At 47.8% G+C, this 24,742-nt stretch overlaps 1 protein-coding gene across 1 annotated transcript in view; it reads right to left on the reverse strand.

The window, feature by feature from the left end:
- Window positions 1–27: 27 nt before the first annotated feature.
- The window catches only part of LOC139825951 (procollagen galactosyltransferase 2-like), a 36,797-nt gene continuing 12,082 nt past the window's right edge, over window positions 28–24,742 (reverse strand). The window contains 14 exon segments of the mRNA XM_071800600.1: window positions 28–1,616; window positions 2,222–2,428; window positions 2,908–3,017; window positions 4,195–4,277; window positions 4,280–4,314; window positions 5,311–5,417; window positions 7,327–7,403; window positions 7,855–7,974; window positions 11,824–11,967; window positions 11,970–12,027; window positions 15,427–15,548; window positions 16,239–16,345; window positions 17,225–17,292; window positions 17,565–17,706. Coding sequence (XP_071656701.1) covers window positions 1,058–1,616; window positions 2,222–2,428; window positions 2,908–3,017; window positions 4,195–4,277; window positions 4,280–4,314; window positions 5,311–5,417; window positions 7,327–7,403; window positions 7,855–7,974; window positions 11,824–11,967; window positions 11,970–12,027; window positions 15,427–15,548; window positions 16,239–16,345; window positions 17,225–17,256 — 1,761 coding nt within the window. The 5' untranslated portion in view covers window positions 17,257–17,292; window positions 17,565–17,706 and the 3' untranslated portion in view covers window positions 28–1,057.

Genomic DNA, 24,742 nt, shown 5'->3' on the forward strand with positions numbered 1-24,742 from the left:
ACCCCATGAAACAGCACACACAGCTGCCATTTTGCACCAGGTTTTATGCATTATCAAACCGGCTGACAAGTAAGAACACATCTTCTTGAGCAGAAAGCACAACATCCGCCAGGAGTTATTAAAAAACAAACACAAATGAAAGCCCAGGCACACATACCCAACCGTACAGATCTCCAGCAGGTGAGTTTCTCGGTGGGAAGCGCAGGAGAACATCCCAGCCAACCCAAGCAGTGCAGGCCGGCATCACCTGCCCTCTGAGAATCGTTTGTTTTTAAAAATAATCACCATACTCTGCAGCAAGTACATCAGAACCCATCCAAAAAAAGAGACCAGTTTGCTCCTCACGTGAAAAAATATCCAGACAAGCTGCCTTTCCGTCCTGTAACGCACAATAATTCTGTCGGGGCTGTCGAGAACAGTACGGATGACACCACCAACATCTCGGTAAGTTGCTTTGGTTTGATAAGGATAATGTCAAGCAGTTCGTAACCAAACATTTTAAAGCTCCTGAAAGTCCTAACACTTGGTTTTACGGCCTAATTAAACAGGCCTGCAAACAGGCTGTGAAGCTTTGTTTTCCTGAAGGCACAGTGGAGGCACAGGGGGTGAAGCAGGACATGACATGGACCAACTCTTCCCTTTTGCAACCTCCACTCCTGCTGCCAGCTCCCAGGATTTTAGGCACGCCAAGATGGCAGCTCCGCACTGGGAGGCCCGTTCAGATCCGGCAAGTTTTGTGATTTGCAGAGGGGAAGCCAGCGATCCTTTCCTATCAGCGTGCGATGAAGGAGATGACCCTACATGGAGCGCTGCTCCAGGGAGCTGCATGGTTTTGGAAACCATTTTGATTCTATTTGAAAAAACAAACCCAAATACCCAAACACTCGCCCGCAGTTTCTCTCAGCGAACAGGGTTATAAAAAGCCTGTGAACCTACGAGGACTAACAGTTACACAGTAGCCTAGTTACAGCGATCCAGAAAGGTATGAACACTTGTACACCTCTATATATTAATCTTTATAAATACAGTATTCTACACAAGGAACTGTAGAAAGACGTCATTCAAGGTTTGGTTTTTCTTTTACAAAAGCTTGCGAGGGCTTTTGTTCAGATCTCTGCTTTTTTTCCTGCCAGTCTGCATCACTCGTTCTTTTTCCTCCTCCATCTCCCGCCTCGCCCTGCGCGTCTCGGTCAGTCGTCACATCAGGTCCAGGCTCTGTGCTCTGCCACTCGAAGCAGCGGGATGGAGACCACACGCAGAGTGGCTCCGCCACTGCCAAGGGTGAAAAGCAGAAGCGCGAGGCAGGTTCAGCGCCGACAGAGCCGCGGGGCCGCGGGCGGGCACAGCTCGTCCCTGGAGGACGGCGCGTCCGGAGACGACTGTGAGGGCAGAGCGTCCTTGTTCTGGCGTCGCTGCGGATCGTGCCCTGCGGCCGGGATTTCCAGGAGTGCGTTCTGCCCCAGTCCGTCGACACGGTCTCGTTGTCCCAGATGGTGGAGGTCTCTGTGTCGCTAAGGTAGCCGGGCTGCCCTGTGTAGTGCGTGGGGTAGACGAGCAGGGGTTCTGCTGAAAAGGCTTTCAAGTCTCTGGACTTGTAGTACTCCATGTACTTTGCTCTAAAGAGGAGAGAAAAATCATCAGGGACAGAGTGAAATGCTTATAACTGCGAGATCCAAGCCCATCCACTGAGTGAATGTGTCCCAAGCAGCACAGGTCGTTGCTGTGGTGGGGTCTGACCTTCTACCCACTGCATTCAGCTTTAGAAAAATAAAACGTGAGCATCACAACACCACACGCTGCATACTAAGCGCTGCGAGGTTTTGCGTAGCTTGAGTCAAACAGCATTAAAACACTAAAGAACCGAGTGATTATTAACCTGATCTTTTGTTGGTTTAGGTCTCAGTACTGATTGATAAATCAACATTTTTGCAGATGAAGCTGAAGAGCACGAAGTGAGCTCCATTTTCTGAAGTGCCCCGCAGAGCACTCAAGTCATCAACCTGCTGAAAACTGTAACGTGAATAATTTGGACTCCAAGCTCCAAAATTAATCATTTATATGTACCACACTAAGTGTGCACACATAAACAAGGGTATACATAAGCATATATAGATATTAACACATATGATATACACTACACAAATCTATGAACCAGATCTTAATCATTCAGCAAGACCAAGCTCACGTGAACCCAAGTAACGAAGACATCCAACCTACTCACACCGGGTGCTTGTTGTACATGACTGGCAGAAATTCATCCACCGGCAACATCTTGCCGAAAGGCTCCGCTCCGATGAGCTTCTGAACCCCCTGGAAGGAGATCGCGTAGCCCAGGGTCCAGTACGAGTAATCGGCTTCCACCAGGTTCATGACGTTGGGAACTGCTTTCTCAGGCTCCTGCACCCGCATCCTTTTCCGGCCAACGTAGCTTAAAGGGGGAAAAGACCACCGAAATCGGAACCTAAATGTGAATCTGCAGCAGTTAGGACCACACAACTGTCCATGTCAAGCGGGGAAGGACAAAGGGTGGATCTAAGAAGCAATCCCTGACACATTTCTATCCTGTACCACTCTCAGACATTCAAATCTTACCCCAGCGGGTGGTACAGATGTGAAAGACTTGATAAGGCAGCTGAGATGACACGGTCCAAGCCTCAGCGCTGAGCTGTGGCAGTTCCTCTGTCACAGCGGTGTCTCCAGACGACCAGCACTGCCCACAAAGCGCACCAGTGGTACCCAACACAGCTGGGGCACCCCAGCACCAGCCTGGCCCAGAAGCAGAGTTATCCTGATGGGAAGAGCCATCAAGAAGCCTCTGCCACCTTTCCCTGCACTCCAGCATCACCCTCCATCTCTGCTGCTCATGTCCCCTGTGTGCCCAGAGCTTCACGAGGACCAGTGACTCACATCAGCTCCCAGTCTAGCTGGGCTTGTTCAATGTCATCCATCAGCTTCATGAGCTTCCTCTTGAACTCGTCCTCAATAACAAGCGTCTTCTCCAGTTCTCTGTTCACCACCTGAAACAAGATGGTTCAGAAGTGATCACAGTGGCCCCGAAATCTCTGGGGGTCATCCTGACCTGGTCCTGGCCCTCTGGACCATACAGGTAGGGAGGCTGGAGAACCAGCCCCAGATTCACAGCTCAGCTGGGACGAGCTGTCCAAAAATATCCTGTGGCTGAGCATCTGCAACCTAGAAAAACCCTCCATGTGATGCTGCAGCACCTCAACCCCGTGAGCTGCCATCTTGCACGACCACCTCCTCCTTTGACAACAAAGCCACTGTTCAGAAAAACCTGTTTCTGTTGGGAAAAAAAGTGTTTCTGGAATCTGGAGAATGATCCAGCACATCCAAAGTCTGGCCCTGGCAACTTCAAGAACACACATGCAAAGGCATCCTGCGAGTGGGTTCCCATCTTACCATCTGACCATTGGTGATGCAGAAGTCTCAAGCCCCAAATCATTGCCTGATTTCTCAGTGCTGAAGTCCCTGCTGCTGGCTGAAAGGTATTTGGATCATCCAATCATCACAGTCACATTTGGGCAGCTGCTGCCTTAGACCAGTCTTCTCTAAGCACCAAGTTGTTCTCCCTGCCTCCACATCCCACCTCGCTCGAAATGATCCCTCCCATTGATGTCAGGCTGTGTAACTCCAGCACCTCCAACCAGCACAGCCCAGATCCTCTCAAGTGTGACTCCCCAGGTGACCAGGACAGATGGAAGCTACAGCTACTACAACCCAAACACCACCTGTTAGCTCAAGTAACAGAGATCCCCGCTGCTAAATTTATTTATGATAGACCAGCTCAAAAAAAAGCAGTTAGCAGAGCCACTGGAACTTGCTCCAGCACACATGAAGAACCAGGGAAATAAAACAGGAGTTTCTTTAATACCATTTGTTCTTCAAAACCTTCCTGCCTTTCTCCTAAACAAACTCACTCCAAACAGGCTATCAGATGGTCTGCAAAACCAACCGTGAAAACACTCTGATAAAAATCACTTGGCAAACGGAGAGTAGAGCTGAGAAAGCTGAGCAATGTGTTCAAGAGAACCCCTGTACGCGATCCCCTACAAACCAAGTAAAACCACCCTACACTTCCAGAAACCGGTATTAGATTTGTCCTGGGACCGTCCGTGTGCCTTCCCACTGCTCCTGCCCTCAGCACCCTCCCCAGGGCACCCGCACCCCCCTCACCTCCTCCCAGATGCAGCAGTGGCTGAGGAAGCAGCCGATCTCTCCCCGGGTGAGGGGCCGCGAGGAGCACGGGTCCCGGTGTCGATGCTGAGAGCTTTGAGCTGACTCGTGTTCAGCGCTCTGAGAAAGAGAGAACACCTATCAGCATTTAAATAGAAAGTAAATTCAAGTCGGACACAGACGCAACGGGGGAAGTGCTACTGATGTTCAGAGATAAGCTGTAACTCACGAAATTCCTGCACTTGTTTTGCTCAAAAACCGGGAGAAAAATTAACTAACTGATTTACATTCTAAATCAAGCTTAGAAATGATATCCTTAACTCTGCCAACGACTTCTTGTGGGACCATCAATATGTCAGGAGCTTGGCTTCAAATATTTTCCTAAGAGGTCCTGATGGGTGCGCAAGTCTCCGAGACCACCAGATGGCATGGGGGTTCCCACTTCCCTTTTTGCGAGTCCCAGACCAAAAATTTCTGCCTTGATTTCTCAAGATAAAAACATCTTACCATGCCTTAAAGTAAGGGCTGTGTCAGGGTTAATACTGTAGCCCAACAGCTTTGTAGCACGAGGACAGACAAATCTCTCAGGAGATGATTGCTCTCACACACTTTTGCTGCTTTCTAATTGTGTGCAAGTGTTATAGTTCACAGAAAGGAGTATGATTTTAACCTGATTTTCATCATCTTAGGTTGGATCTGGGGAACAATTCCTTTCCCAAAGGGCTGTGGGGCATTGAACAGGCTGCCCAGGGCAGTGCTGGAGTCACCATCCCTGGAGGGCTGGACAGACGGACAGGAGGTTCTCAGGACATGGGGCAGTGCCAGGGGTGGGGGAACAGTTGGACTCGATGATCTTGAGGGGCTTTTCCAACCCAAATGATTCTGTGATTCTATCAGCCTGACCCACACCGCCCTGGTTCTCTCATGAAGACCAATGACAAAAGAAGACACAAACAGAGTAAAACTGCCCCAAAGCAGGGGCAGTTAGGTTAATAAAACGTCCACCTCTCCCTCAGCCCATCCATCCCCAGCAGGAGGGAGGTCAGGGCACCCAAGGAGATGGTGTCCAGCACAACCCCCTCTTTGCAAACATCAGCAACCCCAGCCGAAACTCACTTCCCATCCACGGCCTCTGCTATCTTGACTGCAATCTCCTGCTCGTAGAGAGTCCGCAGCACCCGATCCCGCCTGTCCTTCCGGCGCTTCAGGTTGGTCATGAAAATCTGGGTTGAAGAGAGAGACATCAAGCTCACAGCCTGGGAGCGAGGAGGAGAAGTGACTTCTCGCCTACCCTTCTTCAGCAGCAGATCTTAAAATACCAGCTGTGATTTTATCCCAGGTTGCGTAGAATTTGTCAGAAAGTTGGGGTTGGTTTTGAGTTGGAAGGTTAGAGGTTCATTCTTTGTCTAACAACTACTTTTTAAGGACGTTTTATGTCACAAGGAGAAGCTGCTCATCAAGGATGAATAAAGGTGAGAGCAGACCAGTTACAGCCAAGTCTATAATTTCCAAAGATATAAGATGTTTTGATTTATATTAAACACAGAGTCAAATGTCCAGCTCCAGTCCCAGAGGAACACTGACCCACATGTTTCTCCACAATGCCACCACTACCTGTATTTAGGATTATCTGTGGGGTCACCACCCTAGCACAAGAACACAGCAAAGAGAAGTTTTGTAAATTACTTCAGGCACTGAAAATTCACAGAATTTTCACCAAAAAAATCACAGAATTTTCACCAAAAAATCACAGAATTTTCACCAAAAACAAATCTGCTGCTTCCCCTGCCAGAGCAGAAAGCCCAGCACAGAGCCCAGATCACACCCAGAGATGTCTGCGCCAGGCTCTGCCCAAGCCTAAGCAGACAGACTTTTTGGTGGGGGGCAGAGGACCAAACCCCTCATTTGCAGGTAAACTGCAGAGGGGCTGGGATGTTTTTCAGTCCCAGGCAGACAAGTGCAGCTTTGTAGCCTGTGGAGCAAAAACCTCGAGCCAGTAAGAAGCGGATCCAGTTCTAGGTCAGCACAAATGCAAAAATAATAAATTGGATAAATAGAGCGCAGCCACAAAGGACAACACGGCAAAAAACCTACAACAGCTGCGCCCTAAACACAGACGCTCCAACAAATCGTGTTTGGAATTCACGTGTCGTATAAACAGATGTAACAGAATAAGCCAAGAAAACAAAGGCTTCTCTGGTCTCCACAACTGCCACCCTGGCAGCTGCATAAAAACACAACTCCTGGTTAATTAAAGCACAGCAGATCCCTCTCCAGCCTTTCCCCTCAATGCCTGCACCCTCCATAACATGGAGAACAGGGCGGAGAGGGATTTCTGCGGGGTTTTGGGGCAGGACCGCTGTCAGGAACCACCTTTCTAATGCGCTTTTAAAGGCCATAGCAGAAAAATGTGGTGACCGAGCAGGGCAGGAGGAGAGCTGCCCCAGTAAGGGGGGAGCACACATGGTTTCCAGCCCTCCTAGACGCCCCCATCTTGGACAGAACTCGGCTGAGAGCCTCCCCCATCTTCTCCAGGCTCCCCAGTGCCGCTCTCAGGGGAGAAAATAATTCCTGTCTCTCACTGGAACACAGGAGAGGTTTCCCGAACGACCAGTTCTTGCTGCAGAATGGAAGGATGACTAAGCTGCCCCACAGAGTCAGATGGAGAGGAAATGGCACAAGAATCGGGGGAGTTTAATGATGTGTTTTTCACTCTCACTTCTGCCATCTCCTCCTGGCTGGATTAAAACATCCGTACCACCAATGCAGGAAGCCCACAGATTTGCTGAGCACTGCCCTGGCACACCAACCTTAATCGGGGGTTTTGTAGCAGGTATGAAATGCCCACAGACCTGAGTGGCCTCATTTCTCCCCAGCAAATGCCAGAGGGCAAGAATGCTCCCTGAGCCCTTTCCCTTCTGCTTCCCTGGCCTCAGAAGTTCTCCCCACGTAAGGACGGCTGTTTGCTCCTGGCAAAAAGCTGAAATCCAACAGATGAGTGACTGGGAAAGAGCTCAAACGTATGAAGAGATGGGAATGGGAAACGGCTGGAAGGTCAGTTACAGGGAGATCCCAGCTCCATTAGGTGAGAAACAGGAAGACAAGACAATGGCAGCAAAATAAGTTCCTTACTTCATCAAATCCCATCTTGTCAGGGTTCTTCGGCGGAACAGAGACAAACTGTGAGGGTTCAACGGGAGGACGCTCAACTGGAAGAGAGGAGAGATGCCAAGCATCACCTTCATGCACTAACAATAACGTGTGTGTGTGTGTGTTTGCATCTCTGGACCTAAAGCCCCAGGGACCTGGCTGATGAAGTCAGGCAGGAGTGGGTGTAGCACAAAGCGTCCATGTCACAGAACAGAAGCCAGCAGCCATCTGCCAGACATAGCTCAGGAGAGACACGAGGTTCTGCAGCATCCTTGCCACGTTAAAGATGCATTTTTGCATTCGATATGGGGAAGTTAAGGAGTTTTGTCAATGGAGCTGACCTGACCGTGAAGCGATTGCATCTCTAGGTAGAAAAACAGTGGAAAAATGGGAAACTGCATGTCAAACCAGGATGAGAACGGTCGGATCAGGAGGCAGATTCCCAGGGGTAAGAGAGCTCTCCAAACCTTAACTTGGGGGTGTCCATCACAGCGAGGCACAGTAACTTACTCATTGCCTCAATGAGGGTGTGCACAAAGTTCTCGGTTTCTTCTTGCAGCGTCTGGTGCGATTTCAGGGGCATGGGAAGGAAACCATAGTGTTCACGGTTGCAGATGAACATCTGTATACCTGGGGATCACAGAAAAAAACAGAAAATAGAGTCAGGTCTCTTAAAAGAGGAGTTCGATGCTCTGTTGCTATGTACCCACCATCAAATTCGTTGCCAGGAGCCCAGTCCCAAAAAGTTCTGCTTCAAAAGCAAATGAAGGGGTTTAACTTAAATCCCTGGAAGGCTTGAACAAATGTGGAGATGAGGTTCTCAGGGACATGAGTTAGTGCCAGGGGTGGGTTAACGGTTGGACTCGATGATCTTGGTCTTTTCCAAGCAAAATGAGTCTATGAAATTCATAGTGACATTTTCTGTATCATTTGGCTGGCAGCACGTGGTCTCTCCTCTGAAAACAATTTCCAGTTGCTCCATAACCGAAGGTATTTTTAATTGCCATCAGTTTTCTCTTAGGAGAGACTGGAAACTCCCTCTTAGCCCAGAGAAAGGGTCTCTTTTGGCCTTTGCCTTCATGCTATGAAAACAATCTCTCAGCAGAGGGCAGAACCGGCCTTTGGCAGAGCGATGTTTGATGCACACAGCGGATCTGCTGGGAGAACTGGGGAGCATCCCAGAAACCCCTGTATTCCCCAAACCCCACCTGCACCGCTCAGACCTGATGCAATCCCTTCACAGAGCCAAAAGCAGGAGCAGGTCTGCACCATCCAAATCAACCAAATCCTAGAGAGAGAGAGCAGCAGGGAGAAAGAGATGCTTCCAAAAATAGGTGATACCGTAACTTCCTTCTGCTCAAAAGCTTTTGTAACTGCTTGTTCAAGGAGCTGAATCTGAAGGCATGGAACAAGAAGAAGATGCAAAGCTTCCCTTCTGAGCAGATCCATTCCCATGCTGCTGGGAATGTCGCAACGTGTGATCAGTAAGATGCTGTTCCCCCCAGACTCACCAAGAGTTTGCTCATTATCGGCTATAACTTTTCTTTTGTTTTTTAATTAAACAAGCAGAATCACCCTTGTCCCTCTAGGAAATGAATGAAAAGCAGACACCACCTGGTGAGAGTTGGTGCTTTCATGTATTAATCCTCCTAAATCCCTGGTATTTTTAGCAAGGCAGAATTATCTGCACTACTGACCCCGGTGTTTCTACTGTTTGAAGTTCTGCGAGGAAGCTGCTGGCTACACTACTGCCAAAACACATTCAGCTGTCAGCTGCAATTTAGGTAAATGGCAAAATAAAAAATACTACCTGTTGATATTAATGGATTTGGCACTGATCTAATCAACTAATCTTATCTGATCTCCGTTTTTATCTTCCGCTGGCTTAAACACAGTTAATCTGCATAGATTCACAGCAGTATTTCTGTTTCTTCTGGGATAAAAGTTACTTCAAAATGGTAAATCTACCTTAAAACGGGGAGGGGGACTCACTCTCCGGCTCTGTTTTTATAACAAAATAAAAGTTTGCTACAAAGGACAGAAGGTTAGAGATACTGGTGTTACTATTAGCCTTTGTAAGGCAGTGAGCAGGGTTCACAGTCATATGCCTTAAATAAATCCACAGTCATATTTAGGCAACCTAAATTTCCCCCACATCCCTGCGACTGGACATTCCTGGTTGGCCTGAGGTCTTCAGAGCCTCAGGCTGAAGGAAGCTCAGAAGGTCTGGCCAGCTCAACATCATCTTGCAGTGCAAAGGGCTCTACGGAGACCGCCCTCCTCAATAAAACACCTGCGCTGGGTTTTGTTCTGTGCTCCGCAGCCCACGCCCTCTTGGCAGAAGTGGGACGGGTGGGATGGTCTCTGTGGAGCATCACAAACCACCTGCTTCGAGCAGAAGATTCACTGCTGGAAAAATCAATGGGTTGACCTGATGCGTTAAGCGCAGTACTTGGCCCAGACAAAAGCCAACATCGTTTATGGTTTCAGGGAAATAAGTGGAATTACTCTGAAGAGAAGTATACCTCAAAGTCCATACATTTTTCACATTTCTGAACTTGGATGTCATCCTTTTGTCCTGGGTGACAAAACTCAGCCCAGGACACAAGCCAACAATCTGAGAAGATCAGCGGGCCAGACTGCTGAGGTCAGCTCTGGAAAAAGCTGAAGTGTTCTAGGATGGAAGGAAAAAATGATGGGTTTGAATCCCTGAAATATTTCTGAAGCAGCTGGAGCTGATGCAATGCAGTTCCCAGACTAATTGGATGCTGTCAGAGGGAACAAGGGGCAGGTAGATTTGAGGGAACCTGCTTTGCTCACTGGACCTAAACCTCTGTTCTCTTTTGGAGCCAACAAACCCACGTCCTGACTCAAAAGGTCAGGGCCCCAAAAGTGCCCTGCAAACTCCCATCTTCCTCTGCCTCCCAAGGGCTCAATTTCAGCTCTTGTTGCGTCTCCTCTCCCACTCATCCATGCTCCACATCCCCTGGAAGCTGAGTTTTAAAAAGCCCTGCTTACCATGCCAAGAACACTGTCTTTCGCAGCGCTGTTTGCAACAAGAGGATCACTCAAAAGAAAGCTGCGAACAGTCGCTGCACTGCTCTGTAAGTGGTGGGAAAGGCAGATTTCTCAGCCTGGCTCTTCTCTAGAAGCCACTGTTGACAAGCCACACTTCTTCACTTTCCCTCTACTTGTCTGCACCCCAAGAACAGCCCCTCCTTCTCACCTTAACTTTTTACAAGGAGAGGACAGATAACACCAGCTGCACATCACTCAGTAGACCCAAAACCCGACTTTCCCCAAGTAATTCACCCCAGTAAGCCAGCAAACCAGTTGTGAAGCTCTGAACAGAAGCGCGTTTCATCAGTGCCGCTGAGGTTTCATCAGTCATTTCTTCCTTTATAAGGCCCCAAACTTTGCCCTTTTCAACACAGGAGGGCAAAGAACAATAGAGATGGTCATTAAAAACATACCCTTCCCAGGAGCTCCTTTCATAGATGTGACACAGTTCTGCCAGCCAGGACTTCGCTAGAGACAGAATACCCACCAGATCCAAAAATGAACAGGACTGACCATCCTCAGCAGAAGAACAAGCAGCTGTAGCAGTGGTATCGTGCACTAAGAGACAGCGAATCCCCCAAGACACATGGAGCTCTGCACACACCAACAGCCGTTCCAGGTAGAAGAAGACACTGAGGTGGTGCCTTGGCCCGAAAGGACTCCTGAGTTTCAGATCTAACTGAAATCCTCCCAATGTCTGGTAGAAACTGGTCCCAGTACCAGCTGGAGCCCCAAACATCTCAAGGACTGGTTCTTGACTCATTCTCCCAAAGTCCCAGTGAGGCGTCAGTTCTGTGGAGATTTTACCGCTCTCACGGCAGCACGAAATTTCCTCTGAGCACAGCCCACAGCCCCCACATCACTCCCTGAAAGTTGCACTGATTTTGCTTAAAGCAAACAGAACCAACAAAAGAAAAACCTCTTAACTCTCAGACAATTCCTGCTGAGCTGCCACAAAGCAAAGCTTCATCAAGCACTGCAGGCAAGCAACTTGGGTTTTATTTTGCACAAACACTGCAACGTCTAAAAAGTGTCTCTTGTCCTCACCCCTTCCTCATGGAGTCTCCTGGAAGTGGTGAATTTAGACAACTACAGAGCGCCTTCCACTCTCACAGCATTCACTTGTGCTCGCTATCACCTCACTGTGACAAAAAACAAAGGTAGATGCCACTAATTTTGTCTCTGAAACATTGCCTTCGTCCCTAGAATAGCTCCCATGTCTTTTGAAGCTATCTGTGATTCAAAACTGCACTGCCACTCACTTGCTGCTGGTTGTCCCTGACCAGATCCAGAAGAGAAAAGGGAACAGGGTCTTAACTCACCACTGAAGCCAAAAAATTGGCTTTTGGTCTGTGAACTCCAAAGTAAAGATCTGCATGTCTACGAGTGAATCCTGCCCAGCAAAGTCTCCAGACACACCTGCCTGGCGACTGGAGAAGGCAAAGGCCATGGTATCGTCAAAGCTCCAGGTGTAGTCCTGATGCGGGGGGTAGAACATCAGCTTGGTGGAGGCTTCTTTCCTCAAGTCGATGAGGAAGGTGGAATGAATCATCGGGACAGCAAACAGCCTGTCCTCTTCCATTCCCGGATCAGGGGGTAATCCAGGGTCCTTTTGTAATAGCCCTGCAAACAGAAGCAGAGGGCTGGATGTGACAGAAGACTTCAGTTTCACAGCTGCTCCCCAGCAAAAGCTCCTACCCTTAGTCCTGCTCAGCAGAGACGGATCAGTGCTCAGTTCTCAGATTCTGAAGTGTCCCCATTTTGAAAAGGGCTCAGTCAAGTATTCAGAAACAATCTTCAACCAAAAAGGTTAAAATATGACCTTCTCTCTGCTTTTCAGCAGCTAATGGAAATTCAAGCCTTTCTGCTACAAAATTCCCTTGCAACAGAGCTTCAAATCTCGGATTTTTTTCCCCTGGCTCTCTGGAAACCTTTTTTTTGCACATAGACTCTCAGCTCTGACCCTGGAAGCTGCTGAGCATCTGTGGCATCCTGTGTGTTCAACAAGCACAAAGGACATTCAGTGTCTCACCGAATAGGACCTGCAAATTGTTTCTGGCCACGACCTGAAGAGCTTTGCCAACCTTTCGGCACTCTGGGTGCGACACCCGCCTTGTGCAGCTCACAGCTGGGTCTGCAGGTGCTATATGTCTAAAGCTATCAGATTTGGAAATCAATACACTGAATTCCCCCTGAAAGAAAGTCCTAATGCACCAATTAGACATCTGAACATGGCTGACGGTTGGGTCCGTAGTGGATTCTGGTCTTTACAGAAACGATGAGTCACTAAAATCAGCTGAAGTTACTTTTGATTTATATTTTCCAAGAGCATCCTAGCAACAGCCAAGCAAATCACTGCAGAACCACTTTACCCTGCCTTTGCGCAGAAGCACCGTGTGGTGCGTTTGTCTGTTTGTGCATCTGTTGGTTTGCCCTTCGGAAACCTTCTGACCACGCTGTGAGGCCTGGGTGTCTCAGATGTCCACGAAGAGCAGCGAGTGGGCAGAGCCCTCACCGGCATTCCCGCTGCGGGAAGGGTTAAAACATCCAACCGTTAACAGACAGCCGAGAATGCCCACAGGTGAAAGATGCTGGAAACTTCATTTTTGTCCTCCTCCACTTGCTCACTACGGGCTTGTGGGGCTTTTCATGGCTCATAAATCACCTGTAGCCAAGAAAGACTCCAACTTGTCAGCACTGTTGTGCTCTCCTAAGGACAGCTTCACGACAGCTGAATGTCAGGCTGTCTGCAGCTGGGTTTGGCTTTGTGTTTTAGGGTGTTCTCCAGTTCCTGCTCCCTCCCCAAGTCTCCAGGGAGAGCAAGGCTGAGAGCACGAAGCTGCAGGACTGCGAGCACAGAAACAAGCAGCAGTAACTAAGAGAAAAGGAAAAGAAGTGGGAACTTTCCTCTTCATCTGAGCAGCTTTTTTCAGCAAATCCTGCAAGATGCATTTGCTGCTAGGTTTTTTTCCCCTCCTTTTCTCAGTAATCCTGGTAATGATGGAGATTTTCTGCTGGAGAGGTAACAGCAGGGGCCGGGGCTGGGGCTGGCGCACACTGGCAGAGCCCCATGCCAGGCTGTGGAGAACTGCTGATTTACATCAGGACTCAACCTTAAACACTTAAAGGACAATGCCTTTCCTATAAAGTTTATTTCTCCATTTTAAAACAAAAACTGAAACAAGTAAACACACCCCCCCACACACCCCTTTTCTTATCTGTGTATTTACTTCCCAAGAATTTGGCGAGTTCAGGACCTTTTCCTGCTATTTTTACTCAATTAGTTGGTCTGACTTCTGGAACTCCTTGTCATAAGATGGTGTGGGGGCCAAAAGAGAAAAGATTCGGTGGTTTCTGTAAAAGAAAAAATATAATCACCGAGAGCTTTAAAAACAAAGACCTTCCTCAAGAAATCCTGCAGAAGGAGACTGCCAGAGGATGTTTTACACCAGAAGTGGGAAATGGAGTTTGTTCTTCATTTCACTCCAGCAATAATGACAATAATTAGTAACCGGGTAGCTCTCTGGAGCAAAGCAAGAGGGCAGGAAATGGCTGGAGCATGGAGCCTCTCTAACATCCCCAAGGGATGACGGAACACCTGCCAGCAGCAGAGTAGCAAACAGGTCAAAAACCCGATCTCATTATTGAGATTTACCTGTGGGCTTGGAGAAACGAGTATTAATTATAGTCCTCACCTCAGACTGTGCGGGAGAAGAATGGACTCCGACAACTCTATGAGAGTTATAAACTGAAGCTGTTTAATGTAAAGTTTGATCAGGTTATATAGTCTTAAACTGCTGATTTTGTAGTTACATTATTTATACTTGGATAATTATAGTTAGATTACGCGCTGCTTACACTTCTCTAGCTAATACATGATTGATTGCTACCTTAGACAATCATCACCTCTCATGTCTCACCACAAACTACTTCAACTCCTCATTCTCCTCTTGCCTCATCAACTTTCTACCCCATTCTGTGTGGTCAAGGACCTTTCAATGACCCTTCACTTGTGGCCTGGATCAGCTCGATGCAGTCTTGCTCACTGCACCGATGTCCATTTGTTTCCAGAAACGATCCCACAAGGCTGAATGTCTGAGGAAGCCCATCTAGAGCTTAGTCAAGAACATTCCAAAGAAAAAGAGTGAAAAAAGGCAAAAAATCACCGCTGACCCACACTGACCACAGCGATGTGGATCTACTTGTCAAGTGATAGCTCAATCTCATTCTGGCTCTAAAAATGATGTTACTCCTACTAGGCAGCATCTTTGCACCAATATTTACTGCAGCATCTATGATTTGAGAAAGAAGCACAAAACTAATTTCTACAAGGCAAACGATGTTGCCCCAACACATAAATCTTGTTCATGTGTGAGAAAAACAACCTATATACAACAGAAAGCTGTAGAAAGAAAAGCAAATTCCTCTCTGATTAGCATCACTATACAGGAAAGCTTGTCTAAAATTATGTACCAAGAGATTTAAGGCCATTAAACAAACATATGGAGCGACCTCAAATAAATTCTGGTGTGTACATCAGTATTTTTTAGTGGGATTGTATCATTTCCCAGGACTTTTGGCTAAACAAGCTCAGCTTCCTCCAGATTCAGCTTTTTCAAGCGAGAAACCTCAGACCAGGCAGCAAGTTCCAGCTACGTGCCTGCACACCCAATGCAGAACACGCGTTGCTCTGCTCGTACCTACAGCTCGGTTAGAAAACAAAGCCTGAAAAACACTGATAGACCGCAGTGTCCTCTCTGCCCTCATTCCCAGATCTCCTATAAGCGTATGGACCTTTCCCAAAGGTACCCACCAAGATTTGGGATGCTGCCACTCAGAGAGGCGCAAGCTGAGCTGAGTGCACGGCACCGAGCTACAGCAGCTTCTTTTCAGAAAAGGACGCTACAAAATCAGACAGGAAAGCCCACGGGACAGAAACCACAACCCACCACTTCACAGACACAAGAGGCCTTGCAAACACAGCTTGCACAGTCGCCCGGTAGCGTTCAGGAGGTCACTTGCCTGGGGGGTGATGCCACACCAGAAATTTGAGTAGAGAGAGCGAGACTCGAGCATTGGTGCCACCAAGGTCTTGTTTTCTGCTATCAACAGGTTCAGGGTTTCTGGGTTGGTCAGTGAGTTATCTGCATCAATAAATTAGAGAAGAGGGGAAGAGAAAAATAAATCTGTTATTAGATTAAATGATATGCTTGCCCTGATGCTTTCTTGGGAACAAGGCAGCCAGAGGCATGAGGTTGTCAAAAAAAACCCAAAAAGCACTGAGCTGCTGGTTTTGATACCGTAGGACACATCTCTGTTAAAGGTACATTATGAGATGGGAAGAGATGCGGAGCTTCCCTCGCACTCCACGGAATGTTCCTCCAACACTGGGGCAACGGAGCTGCGAGGGAAAACGTCACTGCTGAAAATTCAGGGTGCATTTATTCTGCAAAGAGGATCACTCTTAAAAAGTGGCTGCTGCAGTCACCAAAGCCACACATCTGTTCACAACTGTTCCGTAGAACTATTCCCCTTACATTCCATCACTAACAGGTGGGGTTTCCATCTGAGGGCCCCTTGCAGGTACCTACCCACCACCAGGACTACATTCAGTCCTGACCGCTGGGCAACAAACCTTGGGTTTACCCATGGACTTCTCTCTCCAGCTGCAAACTCTCTTGCTCATCAGACCAAGAAACGATACACGGCATCTCACTGCGGAGAGCTTTGTCTTTAGATGGACAGGAGACTTTTTGGCAGCCCCGGAGTGATCAGAGTGACCATCTGAAAAGCTTTTGCCTGAGGACAGTTAATAAATCAAACCCTGTACTTACCAGGATGTAGTCTGACCCCTTCTCTCGTGCAGCACGCAGGGCTGCCGGTCGGAGTTTCGTCCCATGAGTGAATTGGGAGCTTGGCCAATGTTTTGGCCCAAATTCTTCTGGGTAAGACGTAGCAAAAAAAACCAAAAGAAAGTGACTGCAACCCATGTCTAGAAACCTATTGCGCTGGTTAGAAAAATAAAAAGTTCCCTTACTATCTTCTTTCCAAAATAAAAACAGTGTTAGAGTCACCTCAGGCAACCCAGGAGCGGTTTTGAGAGAGAAAGATTCCAAGTTTCGTGCTGGCATGTGTACACAGGGCACTGGAAAACAAGCAGCGCTGCAGCGTTTTGGGCTGACCAAGTGACTGAAAGCAAAACAGCACCATCAAACACACCCAGGAGTTTCTGCAGCAGCAACAGGCCCTGATGGAAGCAGAGGTTACACCACCAAAATGGGCTGAAGCTGATTTACCTCACCTGACCCTCTGGTAGAAAGTCATCTCTCCTCTGCTACAAGTCAAGTTTAAACTATAAACACAGCTTCCTTGAGCCCAGTAGAATCAACAGAATGGAGAGTGAGAAGATGAAGGGAATCTGGATTCCCTTGGGTCTGGGCATCACTAGCAACTGTTAACACATCCTGCTAACAGCTCTGAAATCTACAGACACCCAGCGCCCAGCGCCAGGGGCCCAAGCACGTGAGTGAAGTTACCCACGTGTCTCTGTTCTCAGGATCAGGTCCAAAAGCAAACGCTTTGTTACAAAGATGGAAGGAAACACCGGGACAGAGCCCTGTGTGGAATAACAAGTCAGGATACAAACCAAACACACAGAGTTCTTCCTCTTTGAAATTCTGCATACAAATAGGCGTTGCTTTTCATTCCTTATAGGAGGATGCTCTTTAAACCTACTATCGTATTTCAAAGCAATGATCCTGCAAGTCATGCAAAGGCATAATATGCTGAATTAAATCTAGTTCTCTGGCTCAGAACTTACTGAGAATTCGATGTCTCGAACAGAACTTTCATAGACGCTATGGGAATGGGCTACGATTTCTCTGCTTCCTTGAAAATAAAGAATGACAGTTTTTATTCCCTGTAGTTTTTGATGTGATTTGCTTTCCAGGCACAGAGAGCAGCTGCAGACGTTAAATAACTGAACGGAAAATATTTGCTAAAGTTCTGCACGAGTTGCTTCACCGAAGTCAGAGACCTTTTTATGGGCTCCATAAGGACACAGTTTAAATGGGACAGACCCGCCTCCCCCCGCAAAATCTACATTTTAAGTACACCTCCTTATTTGAGACCAGAAAATCTAGAAAACCGGAGATACAGACCAACCAGTCAGCCCCTCACTGCAGTGCTCACTGGGGCTCTTCCATCGGTCTCCACTCCACACCGTGGTAGAGGTTCTGCACGTTCTTCAGCCACTCTCTAAGCATTGCTGTGGTGGTGTCAACATTGTGGGCAGTGGCCACCCTGGAAAAATGAGAGCACAAAGAGCCCCATTAACACACGGTTTAGGTCCTTCGCTTTTTCCCAGCCAGCAATTGAGTCAAACAGAGGCACGAGCTATTTATTACAGGCACATCCAGTTCCTGGAAGAACTCGGGGCAGCTCCACAGAGGTGCAAGTCCTTGTTTAAGCACAGAGCAAAGCCCAGATTCCCCACAAAGCCAGAACGCGGGCATCCTTGCATATCTCTCCCCTCTGCTCATCTCCTCCTGCCTCATCGAGACCACAGCAGCTTTAGCATCGAGCAGGTACAGGACTGAATTCTGTTCTTAATGACCACACGGTGAATTCTCCTTGCCAACTGTCACCATCCCTGGGAAGGTTTAAAAGACGCATAGATGAGGCTCTCAGGGACGTGGATTAGAGGTGGACTTGGCAGTGTGAGGTCAACGGTTGGACTTGATGATCTTAAACATCTTCTCCAACCAAAACGGTTCTATGATTCTAGCCACGTCCCTTTAAATGTCCAGTTCACCCACTGGGAAAGACACGACAGGCCACCACAACATGAATGGCCGCAGGTAAGTTGTTATAGCTGTGAAGATCCTACCTCTAGAGGCACGGGGATTTTGTTCTGCTTGCTGTATTGTCCCCATACTCTGTGTTTAAGCTGAAAGGGCTGGGGCTCAGAGACGGCTGCTGTTTCCTCACATGGAGGTTCTAAGTTTGTAAAAACACGCAGAGGAGCTTTGTGCAGATGCTGTGCTCTCTTAAAACGCTGCAACAGCGCTCAGTCTCAAACAACGGGGTGGAAGGAACCCGCCTGCTCCTTCCCCCACCCTCCCCAAAAGCAGCATCTGAAGAATGTTGGTTTTTTTCCTCCTTGGGGTTGAGTTGTGTAGCTGCACAAACTGGAACAGGACGCACAGATCCATGTTCCTGATGGGAATCACAAGGAAACGCTCCCAAAGAAGCCAGGAGCTCATCGGCACAGCCCGGCTCCTCATTCCCAGCCTGCGCTTCCCCGGGACCACGACTTTGCGGATCCGACACCTGGCCATGGTGGATCCCACCGAAAACTCCCTCCAGCCAAAGGGCTGCTCATTTTTCCCTGGGCAAACGGCAGCACAGCCCCATGGCAGGACACAACCTGCGCAGCCACAGCTCCACTGAGAATTTACACCTTTAAATTCCTCTGGGAGTAGAAATACTCCCAAAAGGTCTCGTGGAGAGACAGCAAAGAGGGTATGGAACACATCCCCAAGGGGAGGGGGCTGGAAGGCTGTGCTAAGCCCCTGTCAGCTGCTCTTAATCACCTCTCTTGTCCCCCAGCTCCAGAGACCCAAAGGCATCTCCCACAGCATCCTCCATCCTACTTGAAGTCAGAGATCCCTGTAGCTGGGAGGGAAGAAAGGAGGGGGGGGAGACACTGAAGGGAGAAAGGGAGCACATCCCAAACCCTAGAGCTGCTCCAAACTATTTCAGGAAAATACCTCCACCCCAAGTCATCGTGTGATCCTCCAGACGAGAATCAGACCATGAACCCTTTCTAGCTCTTGCAATGAGAGGACATCAATCCCGTGGGGTTTAGCCTGGTTTAATTTAAAAATAAAAGGAATCAAGAACGCAGAAGAATGCAATAATTTAAGGACAGGAAGCTTATTTGTTGAGTATTTATTCCTGTCCAGCAAAGCAATAAATAAGGGAAGTTCAGCTAGTGAATGAGGGTTGGTTTCTTTGCTATTAGCTGCTCTCCTATGCCACAGCAAGGCTGGGTTTCGTCATAGCTTCGGGGTTTGCTTTTGACCCAGACCCTGGGTGGACTGCACTGCAAATCCAGCTTCGCGAGGATGTTTAACTGAACTAAACCATCAGTGTTGACTTGGTAGAACAGACTGGTGTCCAACTTGCTCCATGTATTTCACAGATCGCAGATTCCACCCCAGTCCCTGCTCTAATACACTTGCTTGGGCTTCCTGCTGCCCTTGCGCATTTCACTGCTCTTGTTCAGCTTTCCTCCCACACGCCGGCTGCACAGTCAACAGCTCCAAAATTCCTAAAATACCAAAGAACCGTGAAAACGGTTTTGTTGTTCATCGTCATTGCTGGAGCTGCAGTGGCACCAGGAAGCTCCTGCCACACAGCAGGACCACACTGCAAGTACGTGTCATGCAAACCAAGCAAAGATGATGGTGGCCTTCCTGAAGAACGTCAGAGTCCATCTTACACCGCAGAATCACAGTTTGGGTTGAAGGGACCTTCAAAGCTCCCCCAGTGCCCCCCCTGCCATGAGCAGGGACATCTTCACCAGCTCAGGTTGCTCAGAGCCCCGTCCAGCCTGGCCTGGGATGTCTCCAGGGATGGTTCATCCACCACCTCTCTGGCTGGTGTTTTACCACCTCTTTGCCAGTACCAGGCTAGTCTTAAAGATCTTGCAAACCCTTAAAGTAAGCCTACAAATCCTAGAGTCTGGTGTACATGCCCGTTTCTCTCATCAGGCCCCATCCCAGACCTTCTATCCTTGTGTAAGATCAGTGGGGACAACCAGATCCCATACACCCGGGGTTCTCCATCCTGCTCCTGGTGGGGCAGCATGCTCTTCACACAATCCACCCCAGAAGACCCCAACACCTGACAACCCCCAGACAGACGTGAGACACAGGAATCTCTACATCTACCCACAAGGAAACTGCCAGAAGAAAAATGGCATTTTACTGCCCAAGCTGTAATGGTGGTGTTATTTAAAAGGTAAATTCACAGCCCAGTAGACCTTTAACAAGGACATTGATGAGACAAAACTGGCGCAAATACCTAACTCAAGTCTCCAGGACCATCCACCCAGCAGCATTTCTAAGCCCAAGAGTTCTCAAAGGCAGTAAAATTTGTCACACCCTGGACGAAACATGCCCTACGACCAGCACATTGGCAAACCTTTGTTTTTCCAGCTTGGAGCCTCAAAAACAACACATTTAAAAAAAAACCCAACAAATGACTCAAGCTATTCTGAAAAGTAATTATCACTATTAGTCTCTGAACAATTAACATTTAAGATCAAACAAAATCTGCGCTTACTCCTATTTTAATATCTGAACCAGTCCACCTATCCCCCCGGAGAAAAAATAGCAGCTATGGTATTTGCGTTATCACTGTATGGAAAAACAGACACTTCTTTTTTTCCTCCCTTTTTTTAAATAACAACCCCCGCACAGGAAAAAACAGGCAAATAAAAATATGAGCAGGACTTCCCACTGGCAGTGAGAGCTCCTCAAGCCATAAGAGGAACATCAGGACAGGCCCCATCGTACACACTTCTGTAATAGTTTGTAGGATGTCAAGAAGCTGAGCAGACAGTTAAAACTTCATTGTTCTAACTCAGATGGACCACTTGGATTCTAAATCCATTTTGGAGACTCATAAGGGCATTTCTGCTGCAGATGTCACCACCGTCACTGGTGGTCTGTTGTCCATGGTGCACATCTCCTTGTTTCTGGCAAACTGAGCGTCCTTTCCCTGGGTGAGGACAGTCAGGAAGGGTTGAGATGCAGGGATGGAGTTGTCAACGCTTGTGACAGGGCTGGTACAGTGAGACGAGGCCATGGGATGAGACCGTAGGTGTGATAAACCAAGGGTAAGAAAGCACCACATGGAGGACACTGCTGGCAGCATCCCGTGCTGACTCCCCTTGGGAAATGCTCCTGATAGGTGAGGTAAATCACATTTTTGGAGTGGATTAGTTAGTCCCCAGCCTACATCCCTGTGAAGGGTTCTTCCACCCCAGGTGCAGGACCTGATGAAGTTCAGGAGATTCCCTGCAGGCACCTCTCAAGCCAAAGCCAACACACTCCGCCTGCAACCAGTTATTGGGGGAGACGGCTTCAACAGCAGGATTCCCTCAGAAGAGACCAGTTAGACCCACAACCTTTGCACTAAAAGGGAGGCAACTTCATGTTCAAGAGCTGATTAACAAAGGCTAAAATTTAAAGAAAAAAGGTCTCCTGCAAGATTTACAACCTACAGCCTGTGCGACACAACCGGTTAAGATTGGTGGAGTGACAAGGAAGAAACAACAACGAAATATATATTAAATTCCTGCCACTCTTTTCTGAAGATAAAGCTTAATAAATTAAACTGGAACAGCTCTACAGATGGACACACCTATTCCAGTAACACGGCAACTTTTTCCATTCAGATTTAAACCTATTTCCAATAAATAGAAGTTAAATTTTAGAAAAGCTTGAGCAAGAATGTTCATATAGGGGCTTATGTCGGTATAACTATAACCACCTCAATATTTACTTTGGCTTTAAGCAGAAGTCTTACCATGGACACAAACCCTCATTGGCCATGTTCAGTAAAGTAGCCCCCTCCCAAAAAAACACAAGTACCGCTAATAGCGGAAAAGTAAGCGCAACATTAAGCTCCTACTGTTTTAATTAAGTAACATGTGAGCAGTAGCACAGGAGGAAAACTGCTCCTTTTACAGACTGCTCATATATTTAGCCTGAAAATGTCTGATCAAACTGTGTTTGCAAGAGGGAGTTAATTTAGGCTTCGATGGTTCTCCTCCTGTTTTCCTCCACACCCTTGAGAATAAAAATCCCCCTTTTTCACTCCTCCACATCCCAGCCTGCTCTCCCAAGCTATTTACAGTTTATTTACCTCAGGCACTAGGGCAGAGGAAAAAAAATCACCTTCACCATCTGTATAGGAAAAGCACTACAGGACAAAACCAGCCCTGTCTGCCTCTGGTTCGTCAGAATCTGGGTCACCTCGTAACACAAATTGTGGGAAACTCTATGGCCAGGGGCCTGCGGTGATTTTGCTACTGAATTTAACATTTATCAATTCTTCCCTTTGGCAAACAGGCAGGGAGAAATGGCTTTGAAGAGATGTAAGCACTTCACATTCAAGAAGTGCATCCTGCAAAGCAGAGCCAGAACTGGAGGCAGTTTCTATGATTCTATGGAAAATTGAAGTTCCTTAGAGGATCCTTTCCCATCCTGATGATGTTTCAAAGACTGTAAAGGCTTGAGGAGGGCAATGGGTTCTGCCCCCATCCCAGTGTAACATAACACAGCAAAAAAATGTACACAGAGAATGGATCAGCACTGTCTGAGTCATCTGCTCCCAAATCCTTGATTGCTACGAGAGCCAAATTCAGCCCCTCGGGTCCAAGCGGCCCCTTCCCATCGCCCTGCCAAGCACGTACATGGATGACGATGGTCAGGGTGCTGCTGACGGCTGGGGCTGCATTGAGAACGGCTCCCAGGAGGAGGACACCCTTGGCTTTCCAGGGTTGCTGCAGGACTGAGCTGGGCACGTAACCAAGTCCCAGGAAAAGCCACAGATATCCAGTTTAGCCATCCCTCTCGCTTTTTCTCCGCTTGCAGCCAGAGATCCAATTTACCCACCAGGCTTGCTATGGGATGTAGTCCAAGATTGAGTTCCACTGAAACAAGAGCCATAAGTTGGCCACGTGCCCTAAATCTGCGGAGCCTCGTCCAAAGCGAAGCCCAAAGCCAATGGAAAGCCTGTTAGCAGATCACTCCTAACAACCATAGCACAGAAACTGGTGACAAAAGCACCAGTAGCTCCCCTTGGCCATCCTCCACAAAGCAGAGCAGCAATAAAGCATTCAGAGAGACTCTATGTCTCAAAAGAAACAGCGATGGAGGAAGCATATCTCTGCATGCCAGAGATACCCAAATACTCAGGTTGGACCTTGAACCCCTCCGTGCCCTCACATGTTTGAAGGAGCAAGACAGAATGGGAAGGAGATCACCTGCAGAGCCCCATCTTTCCTCTTTTATTAGAAATAATACAGACTCACAGGCTATGGCAGCTCGGGCCCTGCTCTCTTACTGTTGGTTAAAGTTTGGCAAGGTCAATTGAGCTGCCACCTTCCAGCCTACTAAAAAAGGCTGAATTCTACAGTTATTTCTAAGAAGTTTCCTCACACAAGCATAAACCCTCATGGGGAATCTGGCTAGTCTGGGATCTCCAGAGAAGTCTAGGAGACAAAAAGGTTCTGTCACTGTCACCAAATGGCTTGGTCTTTGAGTCAGAGCTGTGTCCCCCACTCTTGCTATGAGGGCTACAGCCAAAGCTGGTCCCACCCGATGTTTCCGGAGAGCTCAGCCCTCTAAAGCAGGACTCAGCATGTTTGTGAGAGACTAAAGAAGATAGCAAGGTACTTTTGGCTTTGTAAGGGTCGCTAGAGCCCTCAGAATCATTTAGATGCTGCAGCAAAAGCCCACTTCAGCTTTCAGTCACTTTGGGCAGCTCCAAAAGCCGTCTGGTCCAAGCAGAGAACCGAGCTTAGTGTCACACAGACCGATGACTGCGCTTATTCTGGAGGTGAATTCAGCCCTGCCAACAATGACAAAAAGAAAAATAAAATCCAGCACTGGAGTCCTAATATGAGTCCCATACACATTTGGATTTAGATTTCCCAAAACAAGCATTAAATTAAGTAACAGACGAGTCATTTCTCCCTGTCTTTGTGTTTGGATGCTGCCAGACTTAGAAAACTAACTCAAAACATAAACCCCACCAAACTGGCAGTTTCCACTGTGAATCAGTGATGAATTAGCTTGACTAGGAAACACTGCGGCTGGGAGAGCCTAGAAGAGAAGGTATGGATCCTAAAGGGAAAAAAACATTCAAAACACGACAGAGGCAAAACACTTTTAAAATCCAGCGAGAGGGAGTCTGCCAAGGCAGCGGAGAGCGACCAAAAAAGCAGCTGTACTATTACAATGGCTTAAGACAAAGCTTTTGTAGGTCTGGCTCCATCACCTTCCTGCCAAGAAACAGAACACACTACTCACCCCGTGGCTTGATGCACAAGTGAAGAGCTGTTCAGCACCCGGCTGGGCAGTATACCCAGATTTCCCAAATTCTGGTGTTTTATTCCAGCTGTGAAAACGTCCTTTTTTACCACACAATAACAAGTGGCATTGCTACTATTCATGACTTATGTTCTCCAGCTCAGCACCTTTCCCAAAATTCTGCAAACCAAGCAGGGTTCATTATATTTTTTCAAGCACTCCCGCAGCAA

Source organism: Patagioenas fasciata, chromosome 32 (assembly GCF_037038585.1).
Source record: "Patagioenas fasciata isolate bPatFas1 chromosome 32, bPatFas1.hap1, whole genome shotgun sequence".
NCBI lineage: Eukaryota > Metazoa > Chordata > Aves > Columbiformes > Columbidae > Patagioenas > Patagioenas fasciata.